The sequence below is a fragment of the Anas platyrhynchos genome, chromosome 5 (assembly GCF_047663525.1).
Source record: "Anas platyrhynchos isolate ZD024472 breed Pekin duck chromosome 5, IASCAAS_PekinDuck_T2T, whole genome shotgun sequence".
In the NCBI taxonomy this organism is placed as follows: Eukaryota; Metazoa; Chordata; class Aves; order Anseriformes; family Anatidae; genus Anas; species Anas platyrhynchos.
This window is the reverse complement of record NC_092591.1, coordinates 24452946-24464146: the sequence shown is the minus strand read 5'-3', so window position 1 is coordinate 24464146 and position 11201 is coordinate 24452946. Positions and strand designations below refer to the sequence as shown.

Here is an 11201-nt window from a genome sequence, read left to right as displayed (position 1 = left end):
AACACAGGAAAAGCAAGGGGGAAGCCAGCCCCCTCCTCCCACCACCCTCCCGCCTAGGGAGCCTGCTGAGGGCAGAGTGCTTTTATGTGCAAGTGGGAGGGAAGGAGAGTGTTAGGGCTTCAGAGGGAAACGCTTTGATCTTGACTTTGAATCCTCAGCAGTTCCCGGCTCTCCCCCACCCCTCCCAGGGACCCCAGGATACGGCCACGGCTCCTGCTCCTCGCTGGTGCTGAGGTGCAGCGCTCGCTGTTTCGCAGGGACTGCCCTCCTGCCCAAGCAGGAGCACGATGCCTCTGGAGGCAAGGGCATGGCACCAGCACCAAGTTCAAACTTTCCCTCTGGGAAGGAAGAGGGAACCCAGCTGGAAAAGGGAAAAGAGCCCCGAGAGAAGCAGAGGGTAATTAGAGATGGGACCTACTTTAAAAACTACCCCTGGGCATTGGACTCGTACATCCTGAACATCACCCAGATGGTGAAAGGGAAGGCAGCCACACTAACAGGGTGCTCTGTGTCCCTCTCAGGGGACAGCACTAAGGTCCCACACGAGAATGAAGGGGGAATCTTAAGGCAGAGGTGGGAAAACAGCAATGGGGACCCAAGCACTTTGCATGGGATGGGTAAGAAGTGGCACTGAGGCAGATGTGAGTGATGGGGAATGACACTGAGCTCTGAGTCACTGCAGAGGCAGCGGGCAGCAGGATGCGGAGGAGCCTTAGGGGCCTCCAGTCTCTTGTTCAAGATGGGATCTAATGCCCAGGCCAACTCCCTGCTGCCCTCAGGGAGAGGAAACTCCTGGCTGGGCCTTGCCACCAATCTGTCCTAATGTTCAGGCCAAGTTCTTCTGTCCTCTGTGCCATTCCTCTGTCCTCAGTCACACAGCTGAGGTCATCCCCATTAATTCCTCTCACCCTCTGTGATTTACACACTGGGCTGTCCCTGCCCACCAGTTCTCACTTCAGCACCACTAAACAGATCTTGCTCCTCACATCATCTCCTATTAATTCAATCACAGCGGCTCTCTTGCTCCTGTCTGTAAACTCCCTGTAATTTGCAGCTCTCCCTCTCTGTGCAGTGTTAGCAGAACTGAACACAACTGTCTTTCTGCTGGCACCGGCATTGCCTGGAGGCAGGCACAGAAATGAAAGAGCCTCACAGGTCCTCTCCGCGGGGCCCACCGGTCTGTCTACCCGCACATCCCGTTATGAGCTCCAGCAGAAGTGTGAGGCAGTGTGCTCATAGTTGGTTTCAGGGCTGGGAATGAGACGTACCTGACAAAATGAGCACAAAACCAGGACTTTTGAAATTCAGTTTGAACAAGTTACTCTGGAGAGTAACCATGCTTTCCAGCCCCCCTGGCCACAGTCACGTCAGGACCACAGAGAAGTATTTCATGCAACTTGACGTTCCTTCCACCTAAGATATGTGAGCAGACTGCAGCTGCAGTGGCCCTACGTCTGTTGCCATCTCAGGCTGCAAGCTCTGCTCACTGGTGTTTCTTCATGGAGCAATGCTAGGGGAGAAACCCAGCCAAAACAGCAGACACTTGGGACCCTCCTTGGAGCCCTCCATGCTCTCAGTCCTGCCAGTGCCTCGTCAGTTCCAGTTAGTGCTTCGTCAGTTCCAGTTCCCTGGACTTCCCAGAGGGATGACAGCACTCAGATTTTGACTCTGCAGTGCTCTGGGGGGAGAAAGATGGGAAAAACAGAAGCCAGAATACCAGCAATGTTTTTGAAGGATGGACATGTCAATCTAGCCTGTTTAGGTCAATCTGTTCCAATTCCAGAGCTGGTTTTGGCAATGAGCCCACAGTCTGACCTGCTCCCAGTGGCATTATTTCAGACATTTCCCATCCTACCTGGATGGTCTCCTCTGGTCCAGCCATGGACTGCGGGGAGGGAGCTCTGACTCCATCCACTGGGATTGGAGGTGGGTTTGGGGAGCTTTCCTTACAGGGAGGATAACTGAGTGTTTGAATATCGTCCCCATTCGTGGCACTATTGTGCAGGAACGCAGCACCACGTCCTTGGGACACCCTCCTCATCGGGTTCAAACCGATGAGAGTTGTACCTACTGAACACGGAGGTTGCTTTTGGCCTGTGCCCAAACTCGGAGCAGCAAAACCCGCCTTCCAGTGCTGCTGGATGTCCATGCCCCCCGGCACCAAGGCCCACGTGTGGCTGGATATCTGTGCACCTTTGCTGTGAAAGGATGGGCTGCAGCAAGCAGGTGAAAGCACAACAGGCAGAGAAGCTTCTGGCAAGCCGAGCTGAACTGCAAAGGTCTCCACAACCCGCTGCCATGCTGAAGCATCCAGCAGCAAAGCAGGAAGCGTGCTGGTCCCCCACTGAACTCCTCCAAGGAACAGAAAAATGCTAACTACTTGTTTATATGCTGGAAGCCCGTGTGTGCAGTGATCTGCATAACAGAACTGCCCAGGCTGTCTCTTTGTGTGTTTTCCAGCTCCTATGTTAATCACTGACCCTGCTGACTCTGGCATTTACCAGTGTCTCACTGCCCTGTGAGCACTGCTTTGCATTTGCAACCAAAGAAGTTAAAAGGATGAAGGATGAGAAGGGGAGGGAGCAGCTGTGGCTGCGAGCACCAGCCGCCCGGGGAGCGCGTCCAGGGCTGGCCAGGTTGATAGCGAGAGTGGAGCTGGCGGTGGAGATACAAAGATTGCCTGAGCCGGGGGGAAAAGCTTGCAGGGGGGTGGTTTAGGTCTCTCTTCCTTGCAGTGCGACTTGTCTGTGTGTAGTATGAGAGATCTCAGGGAGCACGGGGGCCCAGGTTTCAGTCAGCTTGGGTGATGGATCTTATCTGGGGCAGGGAGGACTCATGAGGGGTGGGAGTGGGGCCAGTCCGCAGCTTCCAGGGAGCTCACTCCTATCAAACTGTGCTCCTGGGAGGTGAGAGGAGCAGTGCTAAGGCTGGATAGGTGGTGAAACTTAAGGCCAATGGCCAACCCACCCAGCTGCGACTGGAAACCCCTGGTGGCTACAGCCAGCGGCTGAGTCTTTCTGAGGATCATCCCCCACTGGCCAGCCCCAGGTGGTGGCCAGGAGAAGCTGTGCAGGAGAGCCAGAGGTGCAGGAGTGCGGGGCTCAGCGGGTGGCAGGAGGCTCTGGGGTCAGTGGGGGCTTTGGGACAGGGACGGGGTTGGGTGGGGAGAGCTTGGGAAGAGGAAGGGCCCAGAGGAAGCTCTGGGCTTGTGAGGAGGACGCAGGGTGGAGCTGGTTTTGGTGGCTTAGTGGTGGCGGAGCGACGTGCCTGGCGCGCGTGCTGTTTGCACAGCCTCACGTGAGCCCTGCTGAACCCATTGTGTGTGTGCGGGAGTGAAGGAGGGGGACAAGGGGCCGAGATTAGGCAGTGGGGCAGGGACAGCGGGCACGGGCCTGCGGGTGGCACGAACGTGGCTGGAGGGCAAGGGCAGGGAGAAGGCGGCTGTTTGTGCCCGGATGAGAAGGTCTGGAAGCCTTCATCCGGGTGCAAGGAGCACGGGGTCAGACACACACAGCGGCAGTGCCAGCCCCACAACCACAGCGATGCCCGCTGCAGCCCCGGCACCCAGACAGCAGCACGGGGCCATCCCCATCCCACGGGGCGCCAAGGGCCGGGCTGACCCCTCGGTCCCGGGGCCGCCGTGCTGCGGGATGTGGGGGCATCCGCGGCTCTGTGGGGGCCGTGGGGCTGTGGGGCCGGGCGCGGCGGGCTCTTTAAGCTGGCTGTCGGCGGGACAATGGCCATTAGCACTTCAGCTTTGGAAGTGACCCCCGGCCCGCTCCGCTTTCATCTGGGCCGGGGCGGCGGGGATGGCCCGCTTCCTGCCGGGGGAGGGGAAGGGGGAACGAGGGAGGGGCGGCCCGACCCCATCCCCGGCCCGGCCCGTCCCGTCCCCGCACGCTGCCGAGGGTCCCCTCGGGGCTGCCACCGGGGCCGGCGGCGGCGGCGGCTCCGCGCCGCTTCCTGCCGCCGCCCTTAAAGGTGCGCAGCGACGGGGCCAGGTGAGTGCGCCCCGACGGCGGCTGCTGCTCGCCATCCTTCCCCTGTCCCCTCCTTCCCCAGCCCGGCCCTTTGTCCCCCGGGCGACAGCGCGGTCCCCGTGGGCTCGGGGCTCTCCTCCTCTCGGGGAGCGGGGCCGCAGTCAGGTGCCGCTTGCGCTCCGCAGGTAAGTTCCCCATCCCCGGGGAGCCGCAGCCAGGTGCCGCTGGGTTACTGCACGTCGGGGATTTATTTTTCCCCCCCCCCCCCTTTAAAATAAAGCCGGGTAGAAGGGGTGTGTGTGTGGGGGGGGGTGCTGGCGGGTGGGAGCGGGCTTCTTTTGCTTGCGGCAGCCCCAGGGGGTGATATTTCTCACCTAGACGGCCCCTTGAGGTTTTTGTGCTGCTCTTGTGACCCTGCCGTGGTTCAGCTGAAAGCCCTCAGTGCCCGCAGCTGGGTTCAAGAGCCAGCTGAGCTGTCCCACCCAGCAGCCCTGCGAGGTTCAGGGGCCGAGGGCTCCCGGATTCCTGCTGCTGGGAGCGTTTTGGGGACAGGCTCGGGGAACTTGCACTACTGGATGCCACCAGCCCATCGGTTTAGGTGAGAGAACGTGATCTGCGAGTGCTCGCTTATCTGTTACAATGCAAAAGCGGCCGGGTTAGCGAAAACCTCCGTTATCAGTGCTGCAAAGCTCCCTCGGTTGCTTCTCGGGGCTGTGTTGGGTTGGGGAGCATTTGTCCATCGCGTTCAGCTGGCTGTGCTGGGGGAGCGGGGGGTAAAAACCCTCACGTTGCAGCAGCTTCTCTGTGTCAGGAGCTGCTGGGCTTGCTCTGCCGATGAGCCCAAGCCCGCAGCTCAGCAGGGGCTGATGTCCTTTGCTTCTGGCTTGCCCGGCCCCCCTCCATGCAATCTCCCAGGAGTTTATCTGTGATGCCGGAGCCCTGGCTTTTGCCTCAGGCTTGCCTGCAGGGTCCTGTTGCTCTAGCTCTGGGCTGCAGGAGCTGGCAGTGACATTGAGGCTGCGGGTTATTCCTTAAGAAGAGGATTTAAATCTGTGCCTCCAGCTCTCTCTGTTCCCCCCTCCAAGCCATAAGGGGGTGGGAAATGCCCACCAGGCCATAAAGACCCGGCGTGGTCCCCGTGCTCCCTAGCCTGTCCCAGCTCCTCTCCCCCTCCAGGGAAAAAGCTTTTCACCTCTTCTTTGCCCTGCTCTCCCAGCGGCTGCAGGGGATGTGGCCATGGAGAGTGAGGGCTTGGGCTGTGCTGGGGCTCTCCCTGCCCGGCTGTACAGAGGGGCAGCTCTGCTTCAGCTCCTCGCCACGTGCTGTACACCACTGGCTTCATGAAAATGCTGCTCTGCAGGATAAACTTCCGTGAGCCTCCAGGGCAGCAGAAGTACAGACCTGACCCAAAGTGACAATCTATTGTGGGTTAACTCTGATAGGGGTGGGATAAAAGTGAGGGAACTTGTGGTTTGAGATAAAAATCATTTAGTGAGCAAAGGAGAGGTGGAAGAAGAAAGAACAAAACTAAATGATGCAAAGCAATCACTCGCCACCTCCCATGGCTATGTTGATGCCCAGCCGGTTTTCCAGCAAAAGATGGCTAAAGGTCTCCCTAACCCCCCTCCTCAACCTGTTTATTGCTTATATGGCATGGAATAGCTCTGGTTAATTTGGTCATCTGCCTGGTTGTGCCCCCTCCCAGCCTCTTGTGCATCCCAAGTTTATTCACTGGGGGGGGGCAGAGTGAGAAACAGAAGGCCTGGATGCTGTGCATGTGCTGTTTAGCACTAGGTGAAACATCAGTGTGTTATCAGCATTGTTCTGGTCACAAATGTAAAACGCACCCCTGCAGGGGCTGCTGTGAACAGAATTAACTCCGTCCCAGCCAGACCCAGCACACAACCCTGTGCTTGCGTGGTCGAAAGGGCTGAGGACAAATCTATCCCTTTCCTTTGCAGCTGTGGCCTTCTCCTGTGTTGTCTCTGAGTGCTGATGCCCTGCAGCTGTAGGAGAAGGCCCTGGCCTCCAACATGTGGGAGACCACGGAGGGGCTCAGCTCAGGGAGGGGAGCTGATCTGGTGACCTGATTAAAGGCAAGGGGCAGCAGCAGCAGCGTGGGGCTCCCCGTGGTGATGCAGCGGTGTGATATGTGGCACCTTGTCCCGTTTGCTGTTTGGTCACGGCCAGGGGCTGTAGGTACTGCAGCAACGGTAATGTTATCTGCAGCAGGGCACGGGATGGAGAGTCAGGAAGGGTCAGGCAGGGCGGCTGCTTTGCTTCAGGGCTGCTGCCTCTTTCCGTGGCATCTCCCTGCAGAGCTGGGTGTGTAATGATGCCTCCAAAGTGTTGTGAGAAGGTGGGTCTCCAGCTGGGATAGGAATGAAGGAGATGACAAAGTGATGTCCAATATGCAGGGGGTGGCACAGAACGAGCAGGGCTCTGTATAAGGAGAAAACTGACCAGATTGGGCTGCTCTGGGTGAAATGCTGTGCTCCCAGTGTGCAGATTGGTTTGAGAGGGAAGGACGGGGCTGGTGGGGTGAGGGATCTGAGCTGGCTGCTGGTGAAGCAATGCTGGAGGGGGATGTGGTGGTGGAGCTGGATCACAGGGGTGCTCCTGGAGGGGTTGGGGCAGAGCCATGTGGGTGTCAGGACCAACGCTGGCAAAGGAGGGGATGCAGGTTAGGCCCCTTGGGCCCCCTGAGTGGGAGCTGGCACCCAGGGGATTGGGACGGGCTGATTTGGGGAAGAAGGGCTCCATGCAGCCTCTGAACTACCCACCCCATTCTCTCTCCATTTGTGCTTTGGGGTTGCCTCCTGCCTGGCAGGGCTTCTGGGGGCTGTGCACTTTTTGCCCCTTCTCCCCGGCTGGCCCTGCTTCTCTGCTGAGCAGCAAGTGACACCTAGTGTCAGCTCAGGCACCCGTAACCGTGGCTTGGCTCCAGCTGTTCCTCCTGCCTCAGGTTTTGAGGTGCCCTGCTCTGAGGGAGGGAGCATCTCCCTGTCCCTTCTGCTGTTGGCCTGGATGCCTTGCAGGCTGGCCCCTCTGTGCTCCTGCACAGTGCTGTGTCACCTGGCTGTTCCTGCTGAGGTGATGAATATTTCGCCCCTGAGGCTCCTTATAACTGCTGGTAGAGGGGAGATTAAATGCGCTGTGGGGGAGCTGGGGGTAGGGGTGAGGCTGGGCACAAAGCTCGGTGTGTGGGGGCTGAGGCTGGCCTCGTCTCCCACCCCGATGGATGCAGTTGCTCCTTAGTTTGACCCATCCATCCCAGACATCTCTGGAGGCTGTGTGCCATGCGTGCTGCCCACAGGAGGTCACTGCAGAGCAAGCTGAGCCCATGTCCCTGTCCCAAGTCTGCCTGTGGGGACCCAGGCTTCCTCCTTTGTCCTTGGGATGTGTTTGTGCAGGTGGGGGGGGGAGAGCAGAGGCCTTTCCTCCACCCTCTTCCCCCTTCCTAACGCCTAGGGAAGAGCAGGAGGTACCAGGCCCCCATCAGCCTGGAGCATGCGCTCTCTTGATCTCATGCGACTCCTTTCTTTCTGCTGCCCTTCAGGATGATCCAGCGGCACCAGCTGGTGCAGTCTGTGCTGCAGGAGCTGCAGGAGGCCACCGAATGCTTCGGTCTGGAGGGCCTCACCAGCGCCGCGCTGGAGGCGGAGAGGACCCTGTCATCCTTCTCCCTGCCCGGCTATCACGGGAGGCAATTCCAAGAGGAGCTGGAAGTTGACCGAGTAGCCAGGAGCCTCTACCCCGAGGATGCCCCAAGTAACATGCTGCCCCTGGTTTGCAAAGGGGAGGGGAACCGCCTCTTCGAGGCCGCCAGTGTGCTGCTCTGGGGCAACCCCAGCCTCAGCCTGGAGCTGCAGGTGCGGACGGTGGTGGAGATGCTGCTGCACAAGCAGTACTACTTGAACGGCATGATAGACTCCAAGGTGATGCTGCAGGCTGCCCGCTACTCCCTCTGCACCGAGGAGACCCCGGAGATGACCAGCCTCCCCATGGCTATCCTGGAGGCGATCTTTGATGCCGATATCAAAGCTACCTGTTTCCCTGGCACCTTCGCCAACATGTGGCACGTCTACGCTCTGGCCTCCGTGCTGCAGTGTAACATCTACTCCATCTACCCCATGAGCAACTTGAAGATCCGGCCGTATTTCAACCGCCTCATCCGGCCCAGAAAGTGCGGCCCGCGGACCTCCACGCTCCACATCATGTGGTCGGGGCAGCAGCTTTCCCGGCAGGTCTTCAAAGCACAGTACTTCGTGGCCGTGGTGGGTCTGGAGGAGCTGGAACCCACCATGCCCTCACCAGAGCCTCCCGTCCAGCCCATGAAGACCCTCGAGCTGCTGAACAGCGACCCGCAGCTGACGTACTCCAACCTCCGTGACAGGTACAGCATCACCAAGAGCACCTTCTACCGCTGGAAGCGCCAGTCCCGCGAGCACCGGCAGAAAGCAGCTGCCAGGTTCGCAGCCAAACACTTCCTTCAGTCCTGCTTCCAAGAGGGCAATGTAGTCCCCCTCCAGCACTTCCGACAGATGTTCCCGGAGATCTCCCGGTCCACGTACTATGCCTGGAAGCACGAGATGCAGAGCGTGGTCAATGGAGATGCCTCCGCTCTGGCTGAGGCCCATGGGTTGCAGGAGCTTCACAGGGATGTCCAAAAAAAGGCTGTGGATGAGCCAGCGAATTCAGAGGCGAGCTCTAGGCCTCCGAGTCCTTCCCTAGACCCGGTCCAAGCAGGGATCTTCATGCGAGGAGCCAAATCCTACCTGGAGAAATGCATTTCCATGAACACTCTGGTGCCTTACAGGTGCTTCAAGCGCAGCTTCCCCGGCATCTCCAGGTCCACGTACTACAACTGGCGAAGAAAAGCCATCAAGGAGAACCCCAACTTCAAGCCCCCTCAGTCTCCCTTGGATAACCCCAAACCTCTAGCCATAGGAAAACCCCTCCTCCAGCTGAAGCCAGGCAGCTTGCCTGTTAGGAAGAGGCTGAACGGAGACCGGCCAGCGCCCAGGAGTCTCCTGCAGCTCAAGCCCTCTCTCTGCTGGAGGAAGCAGCTGCGAGACGTGGCCCGGAGGCAGGTCCAGCAGTGGCAGCTGCCCTTCAGCAAGTTTCGCCTGCGCTACCCAGCACTCTCCTCCACAACCTACTGGTTTTGGAAGGGCATCAGCCGGGCGCTCAGGCGGCAGCGCCTGCGCTGGGCCAGCTCCAGGCGGCTGTTGAAGCGGGTGGCTGCCCTGGGGCCACACAGGGCCGAGCTGGGTGACAAACCCCAGTTCCCTGCAGAGGTAGCGAGCAAGCAGCTAGAGAAGCCAGCACCGGCCACCCCGTACAACGCCACCATCTCGGGCTACGCCGTGTCGGAGCAGGCCAACAGCCGGATGTTTGTGATGGATGTGATCGCCACTGCCCAGTTCAAGGCGCAAGCCAAGCTGTTCCTGCAGCAGCGCTTCGAGTCGAAGACCTTCCCCACCTACAAGGAGTTCAGCGCCCGCTTCCCCCTCACAGCCCGCTCCACCTACTACATGTGGAAGCGTGCCCTGCACGACGGGCTGACCCTCGTGGATGCCTGAGGGCTGCTCTGTGCCCTGCGGCTCTCCGGTGGGGTGTCCAGGCCGGGGCCCAGGCCTAACTTTTTGTTCTGATTTTGTTTTGTTCCTAGTCTCTGATTTTTTTTTTATTTTTTTTTGTTTTCTGGGGGGTTCAATCAGGTATGGGAGTGCCTGCATGGTGCCCACTCCCGGAGATGGGAGGAGTGGGAGGCAGGCTCTGGCTGCCCCAAAGGAGAGGGGCAGAGGGGTTTTGTCCTCAGTTGTGCTCAGGGGATGCGCAGGGGTCACAGGGCATGGCAGCCCCCCTGTATGTGATGGGGTGGAGGACTGGAAGGGCTGTCTGCCCTGGGCACAAGTGTGAAGGAGTGGGGATGTGCAGAACTGAGCATGGAGGTGCCCAGCATCCCCTCAGCTGTGGGTGAGGGGGGGCCTGGGGTGTGCTCAGTGTTTTTTGGGGGGATATGTGTACATCTCTGATCTGTGCTCCTCCCGGTTAAGGAGGATGAAGGCTTAATCTCAGGCCAGCACTGATGCCACTTTAGCTTTCGAGCTTTTAATAGCTGTCCCTAGCTGCCCTGATCTTCCCTGGAGGAACCAGAGGCTGGTAGAGGACGGCTTTGGGTTGTGTCCCCATTGTAGCCTGTGCTGGGAACGTGTTAGGTTCCCTTGCCAAGCCAGGAGCTGCTGTCCTTTTTTTTGTTTTGTTTTTTGTTTAGGCTCTAGAGAAGCCATCCCTGACCTTCCTGGTCTTTTAGCAATAGCCTCTTTCACACAGTCCTTCACTCAGAGCTGGCAGCTGCCTCCTCTGTGTCTCTTCCCTGGTGCCTGCATGAAGGTGTGGGGCAGGGACCAAACCCCGTGGGCCCAAAGTCTCTCCCTGAGCCACTCAAGGCAGGGTGGCTGCCTCCTCGCAGCAAACACGGCTGTGTAGGCCTGACTTGTAAGAATTGAAAACAATAAAGACTTCTGCTCCCAGTCCTGTGTGGTTCCTCACTCCTCCATGAGGGATTTCTGGGCAAGGCCTTTCCCTCTCCCTTTGCTTTTCAGAACCGGGTGGTGACCCCTTAGCTCCTTGGCAGTGGTGCTAGTGGAACCTTGTCACCATCGATCCACCCCTAGAAAATGTTCTGTGGGGTGAGGGGATGCCAGGTTGCTGTGTGTGGTCCCAGGGGAGGGGATCTGGGGCTGGGGGTGCCTTGGGGAGGGGATGGGGCCTGCAGTGGGAGCAGTGCTGGGTGCTGCTGCAGAGAGCTCTGAGTGCCTGGGCTCTCTGTGTCAGGAAGTAATTGGAGTAATTAGCTGCCCGTGACTTCTCACCAGTGAACTCCTCCAAGGGAGCAAGCTGGTAATTACTCCAGAGTGATTACCCGTGTCTCCAAACTGCCGGGGGCTGGAGACAGCCACTTTCCATGGCAGCAGCGGCTGTGAAGGCAGGCAGGAGAGAGACCTCTGGGCTGGGGCTGGGCCCTCCCTCTGCTGAGCCGTGGCAGCAGGAGATGTGGGTTGTCTGACTGCTGCTGCTTGCACAGGTCCTCCAAGGGGACCCTGAGCCTGGGGTGGGCTGGGGACAGGGGCAGGGTGCCCATCAGGCATGGGGGGGTGCTGCTGATGTGGTGGGTGGTGGGCAATGCCTGTCTGGGGGAAATCCACAGTGCTA

General features: G+C 59.1%; 1 protein-coding gene across 2 annotated transcripts; it reads left to right on the top strand.

The window, feature by feature from the left end:
- The first annotated feature begins 3991 nt into the window (after positions 1-3991).
- On the top strand, positions 3992-10519 carry VRTN (vertebrae development associated). Of its 2 annotated transcripts, none has more exons than XM_072038457.1 (2): positions 3992-4165; positions 7540-10519. In XM_072038457.1, the coding sequence occupies exon 2, from the start codon at positions 7541-7543 to the stop codon at positions 9563-9565; it is 2025 nt and encodes a 674-aa protein (XP_071894558.1). In that variant the 5' UTR covers positions 3992-4165; position 7540; the 3' UTR covers positions 9566-10519. The 2 variants fall into 2 exon arrangements, with proteins under 2 accessions (XP_071894558.1, XP_071894559.1); XM_072038458.1 differs by lacking the exon at positions 3992-4165 and adding an exon at positions 4309-4578.
- Positions 10520-11201: the final 682 nt, after the last annotated feature.

What these genes read in the sequence shown, in the direction of transcription:
- VRTN (XM_072038458.1), top strand. Translation starts at nt 4,556, where the DNA reads ATGCCACCAGCCCATCGGTTTAG. An exon ending in CCACCAGCCCATCGGTTTAG is followed by an intron (nt 4,579 to 7,539) that starts GTGAGAGAACGT and finishes GCTGCCCTTCAG; the next exon opens with GATGATCCAGCGGCACCAGC.